Source organism: Podarcis muralis, chromosome 4 (genome assembly GCF_964188315.1).
Source record: "Podarcis muralis chromosome 4, rPodMur119.hap1.1, whole genome shotgun sequence".
Classification (NCBI taxonomy): Eukaryota; Metazoa; Chordata; class Lepidosauria; order Squamata; family Lacertidae; genus Podarcis; species Podarcis muralis.
The window spans coordinates 14,192,663-14,212,373 of NC_135658.1; the positions used below are offsets into that span (position 1 = coordinate 14,192,663).

At 46.2% G+C, this 19,711-nt stretch overlaps 1 protein-coding gene across 11 annotated transcripts in view; it reads right to left on the reverse strand.

Moving 5' to 3' along the window:
- DLG2 (discs large MAGUK scaffold protein 2) overlaps positions 1 to 19,711 on the reverse strand; it is a 901,719-nt gene that overhangs the window by 735,938 nt on the left and 146,070 nt on the right. For all 11 annotated transcript variants that reach the window (XM_077926964.1, XM_028725975.2, XM_028725977.2 and 8 more), the window contains one exon: positions 15,736 to 15,834. In XM_077926964.1, the coding sequence (XP_077783090.1) occupies positions 15,736 to 15,834 (99 nt within the window). The remainder of the gene's footprint in view (positions 1 to 15,735; positions 15,835 to 19,711) is intronic.

The following is a 19,711-nucleotide window of genomic DNA, read 5'->3' on the forward strand; positions in this document are numbered from 1 at the left end:
AGATAAAGAACTACAGTGGTATTAATAATTAACTGAAGTTAAATACATGAAATATACTTAAGTTATGATCAGAGGGTTGCTAAAAAATCTTGAAACAAGAATGCAGGAAAGGGGTGGTATGGGGAAGTCATGTTTTTGTTTGTTTATGTCTATGTTTTTGTTTTGTTTATTCTTTATTTATGGAAAACTAATAAAAATTTATTATTAAAAAAAAAAAAAGAACAGTTTCAGGTTAAGTACGGACCTCCAGAACGAATTAAGTACTTAACCCGAGGTACCACTGTACAATGTAAGGGTGTGCGACTTTCCTGTTCACATATTTAGGTATCTTGGACGGGAGAGAGGCCTGGCATTTTTTTAACATGGCAAAGTATGGACGGTCTAGCCAGTCATCATTCGAGTAGGCAAAATTATTGGTGGCTGTTGCCACCATTGTATAATCATAGGCATCTAGTTACTTTTTCCCATTATAAAATATGAAGTTGGAAATACCTAATGTGCAGTATTGGGACGCGGGTGGCGCTGTGGGTTAAAGCCTCAGCGCCTAGGACTTGCCGACTGAAAGGTCGGCGGTTCGAATCCCCGCGGCGGGGTGTGCTCCCGTTGCTCGGTCCCAGCGCCTGCCAACCTAGCAGTTCAAAAGCACCCCCAGGTGCAAGTAGATAAATAGGGACCGCTTACTAGCGGGAAGGTAAACGGTGTTCCGTGTGCTGTGCTGGCTCGCCAGAGCAGCTTCGTCACGCTGGCCACATGACCCGGAAGTGTCTCTGGACAGCGCTGGCCCCCGGCCTATAGAGTGAGATGGGCGCACAACCCAAAAGTCTGTCAAGACTGGCCCGTATGGGCAGGGGTACCTTTACCTTTACCTTTAATGTGCAGTATTGCTTTTTTTTTTAAAAAAAAATGTACAGTTGTTTCGGTAGTCTGTGGTTAAGGGGAGTGGATATATGTGGTAGCAGGCAAGAACACAGCCTGCATGGAACAACTGTGTGGGTAGGAGGAGTGGAAATTTGCAGTGGCAGGCAAGAACATGTCACACACGCAGCAAATGTGGTGGTGTGAGTGTGCCTCCTTCGTACATTACAGTGATTTTTCAGGTTGAAGGTGAGGGACTTTTCTGTGAAAGCCAGGAACATCCCCATGTGTGCGGAATGCAGAATGTTTTTATTGACTAGTGCACCTCTGAATGTGGAAGGGACATTTTGCACCAAGTTGTAAAGAATACTCAAATAATTTGGGGGGGGGCAAGAGCTGGTTTTGATTATTTAAACTGTTTTTTTATGGGCTTTCTTGGTTGCCATGAGTTCTCACTGGAGAGAGGTGGGTTGGAAATGAAATTAAAATAAAATAAAGAGCTTGGTGTCTTCTTGGTGGACATAAGAAAATTCATTGCAAAGTTTTTTAGGGGTGTGTGTGTGGATGAGACATAGATAAATAAATCATAGATAGATAGGGTTTTTTTTCACATTTGGGCATTACAAGTTAAGGCAGATATACCGTATTTTTCGCCCTATAAGACACACTTTTTCCCCTCCAAAAATGAAGGGGAAATGTGTGTGCGTCCTATGGGGCGAATGCAGGCTTCAGGAAGCTATCCGCTAGCCGTGGGAGACCCAGCTCTCCCAGGGCTAGCGGAGAGCTTGCCAGCACCCAAAAGATTGGGGCGCGCTGAGCTCCACACGCCCCAAGCTTCGGGATTAGCGCAGCACTCCGCTAGCCCTGGGAGAGCCGCATGGCTCTCCCACGGCTAGCGGAGACCTTGCCGGCACCCAGAAGCTTGGGGCGCGCTTGGGGAGCTCACCCCGTCGCGGGGATTCCTTTATTTCCCCCCCAAAAAAAAAACTAGGTGCGTCCTATGGGCCGGTGCGTCCTATGGGGCGAAAAATACGGTAACAACCTAAGTGATTTGAACATATGTTCATTCACTTCCTTATAAAAACATTCCTGAATCTGAAAAAGAAACCCAGAATATGCTCAAATCAGTGCTACTACACTTGCAATGAAATTCTACACATGCATTGGCCTAAGTAAGCCTGAATGAGTTCGCGGTTGAGCCCCATTACTTCTGAGCAGATAGCACTGCTAAAATAGTATGACCGGCTTTACCCTTTGTTACCTGTGAATGCAGTCCTTCTACGATTCACGCTTATAGAACAGGGGTCACCAACGCAGCACCCGTGGGCACCATAGAACCCATGGCAGCTTCCAGTGGTGCCGCTGAGCGGGAGTTCCAAAATTTATCCTTTCGTTTTTTTAACAAAAATAAGTAACCAGCCCTCCTATAAAGAAAGTCATGGGGCAAAATGTTATTGTATTTTACTTAGAAAGTAAAAGTGGGGTGGCTGTGCTCCATGTTGTTATGAGACAGCAACAGCATCAGTGTGTGTGTGTGTGTGTGTGTGTGTGAGAGAGAGAGAGAGAGAGAGAGAGAGAGAGAGAGAGAGAGAGAGATCAGTATTGTGTGATCTCCACAATCAGGACTTCCTATGGCAAGCGTAAGGTTGTTGGGGGTGGTTGCCACTCTAATTTTGTGTTATGCTATGCCCCCTTCGTGGCAGCCATTTTGTAACTCGCACCCACAAGACTCTCAAAATTTGCCCACTAGTCCAGAATTTGCCCACTGTTACAGAAGAATAAATATCTGAAACCTGGTCAGCGTAGGTCCGAGTAATTTCTCTTCCTACCTGAGTTGTGTGTAACTGGCATATTCTATACCAAAAAAAAAAAAAAAGAGGTAGCACTGATTTAAAAAGAGAGAATTTCTAACCCTTGTGTATCTCTTATTCTTTGGGTTCCCCCATTCACCTAATAACAAAAAAATAAAAACCAAAGAAAGTGTGGTTTTATACTCGCATTCATCTTTTCCCCTGGTACAAACTCAGTTAACAACTCCGCGTTCAAAGAAATATTTTATCTCTTTTCCAGACAAACGGCACGTAACTTTTCAAATCCCTTACTGCGTGATGCCATCCATGTTTACTTGAAAAGCAAATCCTGCCAAAGTCAAGAGGGGGTTACTCCCAAGTAACAACATGCACATAGGGCTGCAAACATAATCACTTCGACCTGGAGTTGTGTCACAGCTTTGCAACAAATATTGCTGCAGTGTACTAAAGTACTCCACACACCTCCCCCCACATCCCAGCTTCTGCTTCTCCGACAACAACCCATAAACACACCTTTGTTGCAGCCACACTGTTGCAGAGTTTGCCTTTGAGGAGCCGTACATGATTCATGCTCAGAAGAGAAGCCCTCTGCTCAATCGTTAAGCCTTCCCGCTCCCACGAAGGAAGAGGCAGAAGGGGTCAGGATATAGATAAAATGAAAGCCCTGCCCGAAAAGTGAGGAAAATCAATGCCCTCTTCAAGTGGAACCGTCTAGACATCCATACGATGCAGTCCAGGCTTTCGGCGTAATGAAGAACCCAACCCCTATAGATCCTTTTCCTGGGAATCTCTTATTCTCATTCCAGCTGAAGTATGTTTCCAATAAACCGTTCTAAGGAAGAAGGGGATGTTTTAAGAGCCATCTACTTTCTGTAAATTATTCAGGTTATAACCCCAATGTTACTGTGGTCTCTCAAGAGGCGAGCGATACAGCCAACCACATACCATTACTTTGCTAAGAGTCAATCCTGGCTACTAAAGATCTAAAGCAATTTTGCAAAAAAAAAATCCATAGCATCTCAGATGTTCCCAGACAGCAATAAAAAACGGGGGTGCATAGAGACCTACCCGCAGACTATAAAAAGCTTATGCTAAAGGCGGTTGTAAAAGGAAAAGAAAAGAAAAGACTTTGCAAAACTCTCCATAACTTCTGAAGAAAGAAGCGCTGCTGTTTCGGGATTTCGAGTCGATTTCAGAAACTTTGCATGGGGCTGTACAGTAGAAACACTCACAACTGGAAGCTGTATATGAAGACACAGTTGGGGTTGCCACGTAGACACCTCGCAGCCTGGACACTGGACAAAGCCCATTAAGTCTCTGGCTAAAACAGGAAAGGAGGCAGCCACATAACTGTTCCTGCCCATTCCCTCTGCAGAGTTCTTGTTCATCCTTAGCTCTCACAGCTGGAGGCCTTGCTAGGGCCAGCAGTGGAAAGGAGCAAGTGGGAGACAGGACTACAAAGGGATTGGGCTGTACCTGCCTTGTCCTATGCTAAGCAAGAGATGTGTCCAGTGTTTGGGGTTGGGAGGGTGCAAGCCTGCACACAGTAGACTCAACTGGTTGCAGGTCACTACAATGCCATGTGAACTCAACCTGTGATGATCCAACTATTTGGGAAAGGTCCAGTGCCACTGGAATAAACCAGACCTTATTGTTCGTTCCCAGAGCTAGAATCAAATGAGACCTCCCCAGTAGAGGACCCCAACCAGGATCAGGGAGAATTGGGAAGAGGCCCGCTCAAGGCCGGATTTAAGTTTGATGAGGCCCTAAGCTACTGAAGGTAATGAGGCCCTTTATATGTCCCACTGTACTTTGTCAACAACAAATTGTCGCTGTTGTTTGTGTGGAATATATCCTATATAGTAATTTATGGACCTAATAAGTATCTAAAGCCATTTGTGCATGCAGAATGTAAAAAGGTAAAGGGACCCCTGACCATTAGGTCCAGTCGCGGACGACTCTGGGGTTGTGGCGCTCCTCTCGCTTTATTGGCCAAGGGAGCCGGCATACAGCTTCCGGGTCATGTGGCCAGCATGACTAAGCCGCTTCTGGCGAACCAGAGCAGTGCACGGAAACACCGTTTACCTTCCCACCGGAGCGGTAACTATTTATCTACTTGCACTTTGATGGGCTTTCGAACTGCTAGAATGGCAGGAGCAGGGACCGAGCAACGGGAGCTCACCCCATCGCGGGGATTCAAACCGCCAACCTTCTGATTGGCAAGTCCTAGGCTCTGTGGTTTAACCCACAGCGCCACCTGCCTCCCTAGTTGATTGAGTAGTGGGAAGCAAAGTAAACATACTAGGGAATTTAAAACAGGAGCTCAGACATCATGGGTTCTATATCTTCAGTTTCTGCAGTGGCCTCAGAGGGACCAGATCCGAAGGGACAGGCTTCTGCTCCAAACCAAACATTTCCATTAACAGTGACCTCTTGAAGCCACAACGCAGGTTGGAAGGACTGAAAACCTCCTCCTTCAGAACGGGGGAAATGAGGGGGTCATGTACATAGGCTATGCAATACCCTAAACTAAACATTGCAGGGGGTTGGACTGGATGACACTTCCAACTCTACAATTCTGCGATTCTATTATTCTGTGAAACAAAAAGTAACATACAACTGATTCTCCGCTCTCCCGGGAAGGCAGGCAGGGGGGACCTCTCCAGGACCTCTTCTGAAGGCAGGCGGGGGCAAAAGTCTTTGCTCCCCCCCCCCCCCGCCTGCCTTCAAAAGCCCTCCGGGACAGCGGAGAAACGCGCCGCCCAGGGCGATTTTAAACCCGCTGTCCCGGGTTTTTTTAAATGCTGCCGGGCAGCAGCGCTGCCGCCCGGCAGTATTTTAAAATCGCCCCGGACAGCGGAGAAGTCCCCCGCTGTCCCAGGGTTTTTAAAAAACCTCTCCGCCCCCCCGCCAGGAGCAGCCTTCCGAAGCCTGGCGGCGGGAGGAGGTCCGAGGACAGTGGGGAAGATGCGCTGCGCTTCCCCGCTGTCCCGGAGATTTCCCTATGGGCTTTCGTCTTGCGAAGGAAGCCCATAGGGAAATTCGTTTTGCGAAGCGCCTCCAAAACAGAAAACCCTTTCGTCTAGCGGGTTTTCCGTCTTGCGAGACGTTCGTCTTGCGGGGCACCACTGTAATAGGTATCTAAAGCCATTTGCACGCAACAAAATATGTATTTTATAAAAGTAATTGTTGATCCCTTATTTTGGCTGCTGATCCTTTTTTTGAGGCTGCTTGTCCCTTATTTTCAAATCTGTAAGTTGACAGCTATGGTCTGAAATGTTGTGGTGGATCATGCCCATACGATGCCAAGTTCATTAAATCCTGCTTGTCCTCCTTTCTGGCTAACAACATTGCACCAACAAACACTGGGGTGTTATTTCAAGGAGTAAGATAAACTTGTGCATAAAATCTTTCCCAATGAAATCCGTGGGACTTTTACACTGGTGAAACATGCCCATTGTCTGTACATTTGTTTGAAAGGCTACTTATTAAGCTGATCTCGTTCTCTTAAGCTGGGTCAAATCACTTCCCCCTTTTATATATACACTTGTAATTTCTGTACTACGACACAGACAGAAATTATATATCATTAGGGTGATTAAGTATCACCGCAGAACGGAACACCACCAATCAGAAAAGTCCTTGAAAATTTTAGCCGGGGGTGGGGAGTGGAGTGGGGGAGAAACAGATCACACTTGAAGGCTCAGCCAGTTTTTCAATATACAGTGGTACCTCGGGTTATGAACTTAATTCGTTCCGGAAGTCCGTACTTAACCCGAAGCGTTCTTAACCTGAGGCGCGCATTCCCTACATAGGCCTCCCATGGCCCCGGAAGCAGATTGCGTTCATATCACGGGGCAAAGTTCGCAACCCAGGACACCTACTTCCGGGTTCATGGAGTTCGTAACCCAAAGCGTTCATTAGCAGAACTGTTCTTAACCCGAGGTACCACTGTACTGTAAATTGTATTCCCTACTCTTCCATAAACAAAATGTATCATAATAGTTCCATTGCTCAAATTAGTACTAAGACAAAAAAGAATGGGGTACATTTCATAAACATTTTGCTTCCCGCAAAGTGCTTCCTGGGTCTCCCAATTTAAGGGAGGATTTGCACAAAAGAGGGCAAAAGTGTTTGTAGCCCTATAGCTAGGTGCCGTCACCACCACTACTAAATGTCATCATTCCCCTCCGTGTCCACATTAGGGATGGAGAGAAATCCAATTCAGTTTGTGTTTAAAGACGAACCTGTCAAATTCAGGCTTTCCGAAATGATATGCAACCCGAAACACAGCCATCCTTAAGCAAGCTTCCTGCCTCTCAATTTTGCAATGCAGAGAATACATATGTTAGTTAGAATAGCACAGGAAAAATGCATTAGGGGACGGGCTTTGGAAAAATTGTGTTTATTAGGCAAAACTGCACACAACAATGTGTTTATTAGGATAAATTTTCACTGAAAAGCAGATGGATTTTCATTGGGACTGTTTTTTAAAAATCACAAATTGCTGTATAAACAAGGAGAACTGAATTTATGGTTACAACTGAAAGAGCCCAGCTGACAGGTCTGTCCATCCCTAGTGTACAGAGGTACACATACACCTTTCACTACTCCACTGTCTGGTATCATTTTTAATGCGCTTCCAGTCCTCTCCACCAGCTGCTTCCACTCCATTAGAAAAACAACAACAACAGCCCACTTCTTCCTAGAAACAGTCAATCTGATTGCTTATAAACTAACTTTGTTCTTCATTTGCCCTCATCAACTTTCTAAAGTAGCCATATCTAACTGGCTCACACGAGGACCTACCTGTTTCTAGGAGTGATGAGGGCAATTAAAAAAAAAAATGTGCCAAAGCGACAGCCAGTTTGGGATGTGATCAGTAGCAAACTAGTGCAAACGTCAGGTTGAAACAGGCTACTTTAAAGCCAGTGGCTTCAATTAATTAATTTTAGAATGAATGATTTTAGAGTGTTGTTTATGCTGTACTTTTGTACTGTTTTATTGTTGTTAGCCGCCCTGAGCCCGGCTAAGGCTGGGGAGGGCGGGATATAAATAAAATTTATTATTATTATTATTATTATTATTATTATTACACCCTGAAACCTCCTTTTTCATAGAACCACAGAACTGTAAAGTTAGAAGGGTGACCCCAAAGGTCATCTAATCCAAGTCCCTGCAGTGCAGGAATCTCAGCTAAAGCATCCAGGTCTTCACACCAAAACTCAAACGCTGGATAAAACAGGTGCAGCAGCAGTGTGATTTGTTCCCGGTGGAATTATGAGCGATTATAAATGAATCATATTTAAAGTGGAAAAGGGCAGCTGGGAAATTGGTATTAAGCAACAACTTTCGTAATTCTCTCCAGAAACGTTCTAGTAGTTACAGCAATGTATTTTTGGTGGGTTCCATTGTGCAATCGCAAAATGCATCCTTGGGGCATTAAACAGGATTTTACTTCTTCTGTTTTAATGGATAGAAAAGACACTATTTGATTTAGTAACTGGCTGCTGCTGCTGTTGTTGTTGTTGTTTAGTCGTTTAGTCGTGTCCGACTCTTCGTGACCCCCTGGACCAGAGCACGCCAGGCACTCCTGTCTTCCACTGCCTCCCGCAGTTTGATCAAACTTATGCTGGTAGCTTCGAGAACACTGTCCAACCATCTCGTCCTCTGTCGTCCCCTTCTCCTTGTGCCCTCCATCTTTCCCAACATCAGGGTCTTTTCCAGGGAGTCTTCTCTTCCCATGAGGTGGCCAAAGTATTGGAGCCTCAGCTTCAGGATCTGTCCTTCCAGTGAGCACTCAGAGATGATTTCCTTCAGAATGGATGTGTTTGATCTTCTTGCAGTCCATGGGACTCTCAAGAGTCTCCTACGGCACCATAATTCAAAAGCATCAATTCTTCAGCGATCAGCCTTCTTTATGGTCCAGATCTGACTTCCATACATCACTACTGGGGGAAATGGCTAACATTCCCCAATTGTAACTGGCTAACATTCCCCAATTGGTCAAAAACAGAACATTCATAACAGACTTCCTGGCCTCGAACCAGTGGGGTTAGCTCTCAGAACACACCTTTCCCAGTGTTTTGGAAACAGTGTAAAGGTTTGCTTAGATGGCACTTCTGTTGCTATAAAGGTCTGCTTCTTCTTTATTTCTTACGTTATTTTGTGGTGGAGGGTCCTTAGCATTCAGACTAGAATGAGTTTTATTCAGCATGTTTCATGGTGTGTGCATGTTTTTGAGCTGTGTGCCAATTCTATCAAGAAAGCAGTAATAAGGAAACACTGAATTTAACCTTTAACAAAAAGAGCCCCAAAGTATTTAAATTTAGTATTTAAATTCAGCATTTGACATTCAAGAATCACAAAGGTGTAGAGAAACAGAGGTTGCTGTCTTTGCTGCTACAACTGCATCCAGTGACTGAGAATAATTTACTGCTTATCAGTAGAGACCAAAATATGGTCACAGCAATGTAAATAAGGCATTAACATGCTAAACCTCCCATCACACTGGGACATCTTCAATTAAGTGCATTTATTAAAGGGCAATAGGAAAGAAATCATATTTATCCTTGAACTAAAACACAAGCAGTAGTGACGAATAATCAGAATAAATAATTAGAGCTATCAGCAGATTAAAGCATTCCTAGTCAACTAATTGTGTTCAAAGAGCAGGACGTAATTGTTTGCAAAAGGCCTTTCAGACAGTGCTTTGGCTACATGGACTCTGTTCTCAGCAGCCAAGCACAGCCAAACTGAGCAGGATTGAACCCTCTGCTCACCAGTTCTCCAGTGAAGGGTTTGATCCTGCTGGGTGGAGGGGTATGCTTTGCCAGCACATTCCCCACAGGGAACACGCTGGCAAAGAAGACCTCAAAAGGATTGTGAAAGGTCAATTCTGTTCAGTTTGGCTGTACACACCTGTTCCCCTCCTGTCACCCTCTCGTTTTCAGAGGTTCAAAGTCTAGCGCTGGGCTACCTGAAAGCCCTTTTGCTTAGAACCTGCATTAATCTTTAAAACTATGAAAATCAGAGGTTCACAGAGCAGTGTGGGGCTCTTTGCAAAAGCGCTTCAAACAGCCCCACACTGTGCTTTGAAGTCTTAAATACTGGAGGTTCAAAGACTGGCCCCACCCACCCATTAAATTTGGCCCTCTAGGGGTGGGGAGATGAGGATTTGGCCCACTTCTGCCAATGTATTTTTTTCTGCACCAAACTCCCCACCCCTTCTCCTTCTCAGTAACCAACACCACAACGGCAGGTGAGTGCTACACACAAACATACCATGCCATCTACTAATGCCAAACATTTTCTGGATACAGATTTAACTGATCCTCTGCAATTAAAATAATGCAAAATGCTCTAAACTGCCTGATTTCTGTATATTCCCAAAAAAAATGATAGTAAATTAAAATAACAAATTATTTAATTAAAATAATGCAAAATGCTCTAAACTGCCTTATTTCTGTATATTCCAAACAAAATGACAGTTTGTGAAAACAGCACCCATTTTCTTTGGGTGCTTCTTTTATAAATCCCTGGTTATCCATCACAGCACCTTCCTTATGTCATTATTATATCACCCATCATGAGACAGCTGTTTTGCTTCCACTACCTCTGTGCCCTCTTAGGACGAAGGAAACTACAGGTAACTGAATTATGTATGCAGTGGCAAAGACCTAAGAAGCACACTGTACTTATAAGGCACTGTGTCTTTCCAAAGAGGCTCTCAACTCTTAAAGCAGCAATATGCTCTCCAGATCTGCACTTTAATTTCCATCCACTCTTCCTGGCAGAAGGAAGCTGACAGCATTTTTCAAAAAGAGCCACGTGCACATTTTAAATAGCTAACCAACCCCGTAAAACGACAGGCTGTTTTTCTAATGGCACATCATTAACATGCGAGCAACTTCACTTGCAGATATATCCTGACAAATAGCTCTCTCCATAAGTGAGACAAAGGAGGAGGCTTGGGAAATCCCACTGATTTCCCGGCCTTCTTCGAAAAGTCCAACTGAAAAGTTACATCTTTCCATCTGTCTCTGCAGCCGTAGTTAAACTAGAGGTAGATGACTGCATGGGACGCGGGTGGCGCTGTGGGTTAAACCACTGAGCCTAGGGCTTGCCGATCAGAAGGTCAGCAGTTTGAATCCCCGCGACAGGGTGAGCTCCCATTGCTCGGTCCCTGCTCCTGCCAACCTAGCAATTCGAAAGCATGTCAAAGTGCAAGTAGATAAATAGGTACCGCTCCGGAGGGAAGGTAAACGGCGTTTCCATGTGCTGCTCTGGTTGGCCAGAAACAGCTTAGTCATGCTGGCCACATGACCCGGAAGCTGTACGCTGGCTCCCTCGGCCAATAAAGCGAAATGAGCACCCGACTCCAGTCGGTCACAACTGGACCTAATGGTCAGGAGTCCCTTTACTCTTTACCTTTAGATGACTGCATAGGGCCCACCTAGGGTTACGTTTTTTCACTTGTTTCCAAATTATGAATTTATTTTACCCTGCTCCTCACTTTAATTCATGTAAATTGATTTTAACAATTTAGAAAACTGTTTTTATCTCAATGCAAAAACTGTTTTGTGTTTATTATTTTTTGGCGAAACTCATTACAAAATGCATCTTTAGGGCATAAACCCATTATGTATCTTATAAAGTGTCTTATAATTAAATAAGTGCCTTATAAATGTGTGTGTGTGTGTGTGTGTGTGTGTGTGTGTGTGTGTACATGAATGAATCAATGGCTGCACGCGTGAGTGTACCCACCCACCCACCCACCCATAAATTTAAAACACATTTCCTTCCCCACCCAAAGAATCCTGGGAACTGTAGTTTGCTAATGGTGTTGGGAACTGTAACTCTGTAAGGGGTGTACTACAGTTCTCAGAGTTGTTAGGAGGCCCCCCTCACCCTCACAGAGCTATAGGTCTCAGAGTGGGAAGAGAGATCAGCTGCCATAATTATTTGACTATTTAAAATGGTATCGTAGTGCTTTAGAAGAAGGATGTGCTAAAATACTCCTAGGACTGTACCTCTTTGACAGCAAGATAGTGAAGGGCACAGGAATGTGAAACGGAGGTTGAGGGCACGCCCTGGGACGTGCAGAGAGCGAGATAGGGAAAATGACGCAGGGTGAGATATGTGAGGGCACGGCCGCAGTAAACAAGTTACATTAAAGGAAGCTATGCAAGCAGGGACAGAGTGCATGCTCAGAGAGGGTAGTGTCAGGGACCAATGAAGAAGGGCTAACAGGGCACTGCACGAGCCCGATAAGAGAATGAATTGAATTGTGTAGTATGGTTGGATAAGGAAAGGGATGACGATGTATGGGGTGATGGGGAGGGTATAAAAATTGCTTGCCAACATGCTGTAAGGGCATGTTGGAAGCGATTCCGCTGGCCGCCTCTGCGCAGAACTGAATAAACTCTTTCTCTGTGAACCACACCCTGGTGTCCATTGACTCCTCTGTCTTCCCACCCTGGGGCAACGCTCAGAAGGGAATAAGGCTGCAGCAGTATATCTGGGTAATCATTCATCTTTGCAAATAACTTTGCTCTGCACTGCTGGGGGTTGGAGTAGATGACACTTTGGGCCCTTCCAGCTCTACAGTTCTATGATTATGCACTTCTAACTAGCATCTCAGGGAATAACTTAGGTTACTACAACCTTTCTTCTTCATATGCTAGCTTTCTAGAGGCTGGTAGTGTTTTTACACAGGACTATGCAGCAGTACAATTGTCTCTCTATGTTCTGAAGGTGGTATAGCCCCATAAGGATTACAGCACATGGTTTTTTTTGTGTTTTTTTTGGTTTTGTTTTTTTCCCTGGATGTGAATATTGGCAAGAAATAAATTCGCATTTTCCATGTTTTTTCACCTCCCCTTACTTTTTAGAAAAGGCATTTCATGACATTTGGGGGATCGAATAAGCATTCCAAGCCCATCAGCTTCTATTTTCTTTTCCTTTTATTTCCAACTTGAGGATATTAAGAGGGAAAGCCCACATCATTTTTTAAATGTTATTTTGAGAGAAGCCGAGAAGAGGGAGAAAGGAGCTAGAGAGCTGAAAACTTTCTACGGTCATATAAAAAGGTGGGGGGAGAGGAGCCTGAGAGAATTGTCACAGCCAAGCTGTAAACCTGTGAAAATATTACATGAATTATAATAACAGAAAGCTTGACACACTTTAACTTTGTCCTGGCAGGCTGGAAGCCTATTATTTATTACAAAGTAGAACGGTAATGAAGAAAATTAACGATGTTAACCCATTTCTCCATTCAACTTCACTGCTGAGCCGCGAACAGCTATAACTATCATTACTTTGTCAATACAAAACTAATCTCGCCTCCCAGAGCTTTCAGCCTTCTCCTCCAGTTACCTAGAAACTGAGCCATAATTTGCTATGGGGAGCAAACAGAGCCTTAAAACCAAAGAGGCAGCTGCAAAATGATACTGCCCCGTCAATTAATCTTTCCCCAGGGATGCCACTATTCTGCCTGCTACATAGAGAGGCAGGCCATACATACTACGTCTATCAATGATCCCTGTGTCTTTTAAGGTGTTGCAGGAGAGCTTGTGGAACTACAGATGTAGCTGGACCCCAAATACCACCACACAGCCAATGGTCAGAAGTGGTGGTGGTTGCTGTTGTTTGTTTAAGCCACTTCTGACCCTAGGGAGGAGGTGGGGTTGCAGGCTTCCCACCCCCAATTCCCGCGGGGAGGCTGGCTCTCAGCCTCACGCGTACAGGGGAAATCCTCTACCGCGTCATACCCTGGCCAGCCTATTGGCTGGCTCAGGGGGTGTGGCTTGCCGCTCTTAAGGCAAGCGCAGCAGAGGAGCTCCCTCTTTGCCGCCGCCAATCAGCTGGGGAATTTCCCACCTACCCTCCCTTTAAGGTTTCCCTTTGACCTTGCTATGGACTTCGGTTGGTCGCCATTAAGGGGCCTGGCAAATTGGCACCGGCCATTTGGTTTTTTCGCCTACCTCGTAGCAAATTGTCACAACTTCCACGGTTTGGTGGTGAGGCATTGGTCAGGGTATTGTTATGTAGATGGATGGGGGGGAGCGCCATCACCTCCCCCGGTTGTGAAGAGTAGTGTGGTAAAGGACTTCAGGGGCGTGGCCCCGTCCGAAGCCTAGGGAGGACAGGGCCCAAGGCACGCCCCTGAGCGGTGACCCCAGGGGAGTGCCTAGTTGATGTGCATCAGCAGGGCTCCCCCTGCTGGTGTTAACCCTTCCCGGCCTCTCAGGCATACAGCCTGAAGCCGGATAGTTGATAGGACCAATGCCTAGGCCAATACCGCTCATTTCCTGCAATCAATAACGTTGTGGCCAATTTTCGCCCATTAACCTTAACCTACGGTGTCTTGTGTCTTTGTTTCTTCTGGTGGGAGGTGGGAACTCGCCACGCAACTTGTTGTTGTTGTTATATTTATCTCCTTTCCCCCAGCTTGGGGTTCAAGGCAGCTTACAGGTAAATACATTGGTTATGTGATACAGAGTACCGTATTTTTTGCACCATAACACTCACTTTTTTCCTCCTAGAAACTAAGGGGAAATGTCTGTGCGTGTTATGGAGGGAATGCCTGCGGGTGGCGGAGGGGATCTGCTGCAGTCGTGAGCAGAGGATCCATGGTTCCCCTTCCTTCCCTCCTCCATGGCTCGCTTTGAAACAGCAATGCGGGAGAAGAGCCGCTGAGTGGGGAGGAGAGAGGGACAGAGAGCCTGCTTCTTTAAAGGAGCAAAGCGGGAGAGGAGAGGCGCCGCTTACACGAGTGTAAGCGGCTCCTGTCCAGTTGGTTCCTTTAAAGCAAGCAGGCTCTCTGTCCCTCTCTCCTCCCCACTCAGCTCGCTACATAGCAGCAAAGTTTTTCAGCTCGCTAAGCCGGGGATGAGCGGGGAGGAGGAAGAAAAGCAGAGCCTGCTTGCTTTAAAGGAGCAAAGTGGGAGAGGAGAGGAGCCTTCTCCCCTTATACCCCTCTTCTTCATTATTAGCAGCATCCTTCTCCACCCACCCCATGCGTGCTCCTTGTCCCTTGAGTGCTTTTCCTTCCCTCCCCACTTAAAATGTGGTTACAAAGCACGGATCGACATGGATCCTCAGGATTTTTGCACTGGGTCACCCCAAATTCACCATCAGATCACATGGCATGTCCATGGCTACATCTTGCACCAAAAAAATCACGCACCCACTGTTGCCTGGGGCCGCAGTGGTGCAAAAACGTGGTTACAAAGCATGGATCCACATGGATCCTCAGGATTTTTGCATTGGGCTACTCCAAACTCACTGTCAGATCACATGTCTGTGGCCACAGCATGAACCCCAAAAATCATACATCCACTGTTTCGTTTAGAATATTTTTTTTCTTGTTTTCCTCCTCTAAAAACTATGTGCGTGTTATGGTCGGGTGCATGTTATAGAGCGAAAAATACGGTAATTAAACCGAACTAGCTAAAACTGACAATCAAAACACATCTAGAAGCAGCAACTAAAATACAGTTTGCCCTGGAAGCAGCCCAATGGCCAGCATTGGCTGCACCTTAGTTTTCAAAGGCCCGTCTAAACAGGAAGGCCTTAGCCTGCCAGTGGAAGGATAGCAAAGAGGGAGCCAGTCTTGCCTCTCTTGGGAAGGAATTGAGGAATATAGGAGCAGCCACAGAAAAGGCTCTGCTTTCCTTTGGACCACATCAGCGAGGCTGGCATCAGGGCAGCCCAGGACCTCCATACACACTGCCCAAGCTTGCGCCCCAGGGAGGGGAGGTTACTTCAGTGCTGGTCACACAGTGGTTTGGCTTCACCCCCGGAGGCACACTCCATTGTCTCACGGGACAGACAGATGCCAACAGCAACAACAACAAAATTCCCATCGTGCATGATTTCATACTGCTGTACCATATCTCCCCTTAGTTATATATATTTTTCTGCCAGGTGTCTTCATGTAAGCTCCCCGGTTTCTTTGTGCGGACAAATGCTGAGAAAGAGATGGTGTAGATACAGACAACTCTGGTCTGGCTCCTTTTCCACCACAACCATTGGGAGATTGCAAGCATATTGCAATCATTCTTACCTTTGCAGTTTTATCTGTGGAATGATTATCAGAAGATTGGTTCCCTTTGTCCTGGTTTTCGCCTGCTGCCCATTGTTCTGGCCCATTTGAAGCTGCTGTCTAGAAATAGGAAGGAGGGGAGACATTTCAAGAAAACATTCACCAAGAAAGTGGTAGCACAAACAGAATATATTTCTGAGGGCCCTTCCAGGTGTCATTATTATGCATTCGTGCCCTGTACTCCCTTGCCTGGAAGTAAGTTCAGTTGACTTCAGCGGGGCTTACTTCTGAGTAGTCATGCATGGGATCGCACTATTAAACGTGAAAACTGCTGAGAGACTTATGCTTTGAGCCTGGAAGGATCACACACACACACACACACACACACACACACACTTATGCAACGGTCTGAGGACCTCACTGCCCTTGCTATATTTGAATACATTTTTCATAAACAATCATTTTGGGTGAATACTTATCTGGACATTTGCATGGCTTATATGTGTTTGAATTAAGATGGGTGTGTGGATGGTGACTATATTCTCAGTGAGAGCTGGTGGGGGTTTTCATCCGTTCTTTCTGTTTTTCTTTTCTTTGTTTGTTATTAAGCCAGCACTTTGGGAGCAAACTGGGAGCCAGTGTAGATCTTTAAACACTGGCAAGGTATTTGAAAGATTGGCAATGTCTACCTAGTCATATATCCATCTCTACCTTCTCCCGCCATCTCTCGCTTTTTTCTACCCGTTGTAAAGCATTCAGCTTGTGAAGACCTCCAGTATGAGTGATCCACCAACCGTTTAAATGGCAGTGGTTGACTAAGTAATTATAATTTTCCTACATTCAATCAACGCTATAGAATGAAACTCTGGAAGCATTTCAGTTGGCTTCCCCCTCGTTCCCGGCCGTAATGAAAAAGCAGCACAATCTGACATTGAAAATGGCACATTCTGACAACATTAACAGCTTCATACATTAAGTAGCCCATAAAACTGCAGCAATATATTCAGATGGGCTCAGGAAGGTGCTTCTTAACCCCATATCCATGATTAAGGAAGAGCTTAGTCACAAATCACACCGGCATAGGTTTTGCAACCATCCTTCATTTATATAACAGGAAATAAAGATGTGCATTTGTGAACAAGGCATTTGTGAACCACTTTGATGTTTGTTTTGACAATCAAGTGGTAGAGAAATTTTAGGACTAGGACTAAACCTGCCTGGGTGACCCCCACTGCCTGGGATAAGGGGCAGATATTCCCACGCTGTGTCCAGGATTCCTGTAAGGGCTTTGTTTTATTCATTTTTTTACCTTCAGAATTCGAAGGGAGCCACTGACATTTCAGCCAGCCTTTTGTCTGAAAAAAACCCTACCCGGCACTTGTGTATCTCAGTGGTGGGTTTGGTTTTCTTTGGCTTGGCGCATCCCTAGTTGTCCAGGGATGATCTAGTATATTTTGCAAGGCCTCCCTAGAGAGTTTGCACCAAACTGCTATTTGAATGCCTGTGAGCCATCTGTTAAAAACATATGGTCTAAATTTAAAATTGTCTGCAGACCATAAAAGGATCTTAACGTCTTCAGCAGGGCCGGCCTACCCATGAGGCAAAGTGAGGCAACTGCTTCCTGCAGCAGGATCCACAGGGACAGCAGATCCCAATGCCGACCATTGTTCCCCTCCCCTTCCCACACACACCTTATTCCCGGGTGTAGATCCCTGCTTTTTTCTTGGTGAGGAAGTGGCACTATTTTGTGGCTCACCTCCATTGCTAAAATGTCTTGGGCTGGCCCAAGTCTTCAGACTCCCCTGTATCACCCAGCCTTGGAGCCCCTGCCCACGCCTGCTGTGACATCACAGCAAATCAACCAATGGCACTATTGTATTTTGTGGCTCACCTCCATTGCTAAAATGTCTTGGGCTGGCCCAAGTCTTCAGACTCCCCTGTATCACCCAGCCTTGGAGCCCCTGCCCACGCCTGCTGTGACATCACAGCAAACCAACCAATGGCACCAAGAGAGGTGGAGCATGTTAAAACATGCTTGAGCCTAGGTGGCCATTGGTTGCTTGACCCACCTCCCTCAATACCTTTGGTCAGAACTGCAGTCATGAGGCGCTGGAAGAAAACATTCAGGACTCCAAAAGCATAGTAAGTGGGATAATGAGAATCCCAGGGTCGGAATGGTTGTAGCTGAGTGGTAGAGGACATGCCATGCATGCAAATGGTGCCAAGTTTAGTTCCCAGCATTGCCAGGTAAGGGTGGAAAAGAGTTCTGTTTCAAAGCTTTGAACACCCTTAGAGGTCACTGCAGATCAACTCCAGCCATCCTAGCCAATGGCCACCAGGTTCCTTAACACCAGGTTAAGGTAAGGTTGCCAGATTTTTTTTCAATGAATCTGGGGACGCTTTTCAACTTCAATGGATTTTGTATGGGGACTGTATGGGGGACGGATAACGGGGACGTCTGGTAACCTTAGGTTAAGGAAGTCTGGTATAGACAATACTGAACTAGATTGACCAATATATAAAGATGAGCCTATTGGATCAGGCCAGGGAACCATCTAGGCCAGCTTCCTATTCTCACACTCAGGGGCATCTTAAGCATATCCGGCACCGTGGTGCAAAGATCCCTCCAGCCCCCGCCCCTGCTCCCCCGTTTCCCAGAGTTGTCGACCTTTTTTAAGGGGGGGGACCCCAAAGTTGTTGAACTTTTAAAGGAAAGGTTCCCTAGAGTTGTTGACTTTTTTTAGGGAGCTGACGCTATGCTCTAACAAGCCCTTAGAACAAAATGAAATGAAAAGAAGAAAATCTAATGAAGTCCTTCCAGCAGTTCTTCTAATTCATCCTCATGATTCAAATCACCACATATCAAAAAGTTAAACCAATCACCAGTTTGTTGTTCTTTAAATAAATTGATAAAGACACAGAGAATGAAGTTCCCGGCCAATTTGTGTTTAAGTACAAAGCGCACATTTTCAAATATTGTGGGAGGTGGGGTGGGGGTAGATGTAAAGTAGTGACATCCTGAACCTAAAAAGGACCCAAAACCTAGGTCGCAAAGGCTGCAGCCCTACCTGCACTTACCTGAGAGTAAGCCTTGCTGAATCTAATAGGACCTAAAAACCCGCCCCCATCTTTAAAGGACTTTTTGTTGGTGTTTGTTTTTAACCACTAACTGCATGGAGAGCACACTCTCTAGTCCATCCTTACCTCCGAACTACGGTAAGTCCTAATGGTAGTGCGTCCCCCCTCAGCTTTCCCCTCCCACCGCCCCAAATCTGAATGAATCCCTCCACCTTTTTCCTTGACGCGGCACCCCCCCCCCCGTCCTCCCCGCCCCCTGCGCTGGGCAGCTCAAGGCTCGCTTGCCACACAGGCTTCCTCAGCAGTCCCGCTGAGGCGGGCAGGAGGGAGAAGGGCGCTGTGTAGCTCTGCGCACCACCGGCACTGCCTCCTCTCCCAGCAGTGGCGTGGCGTAGCGTGGGTTGTCAGCACCCGGGGCAAGGCAAGTAATTTGCGCCCCCTAACCCGTGGATTTGCGCCCCCTAACCTGTGGATTTGCCCTAACCCCAGATGTTGCGCCCGGTGCGGCTGGCCCCCCCTGCACCCCCCACGCTACGCCACTGTCTCCCAGGCAGGAAGCGAGAGAGAGCAGCTGGCCATAGGAAGAGGCGCCGGCACTGCCTAGCATGCCCTTGCAGCTGTTCCCGGTCGGTCCTGGACTCCTGCTGCTGGGTGCCCCGATGGGTGGGCGCCGTGGCGCAGGGAGCCACTAACCCTAATGGGTAAGACGGCCCTGCTCACACTGGCCAACCAGATGCCAATGGCAAGCCTCCAAGCAGGGCCTGACTCCGCAGGAATCAGCTTCCTCCATTTGTAAAGCTTTCGGTATTGTTTTCTGTGGCCATTTCCATACTGTAATTGAGTTGCATTATTACACTGTTGACTTTAAATTGCAAGCCCGTTTGACCTTACAGGGGTACCTCGGGTTAAGTACTTAATT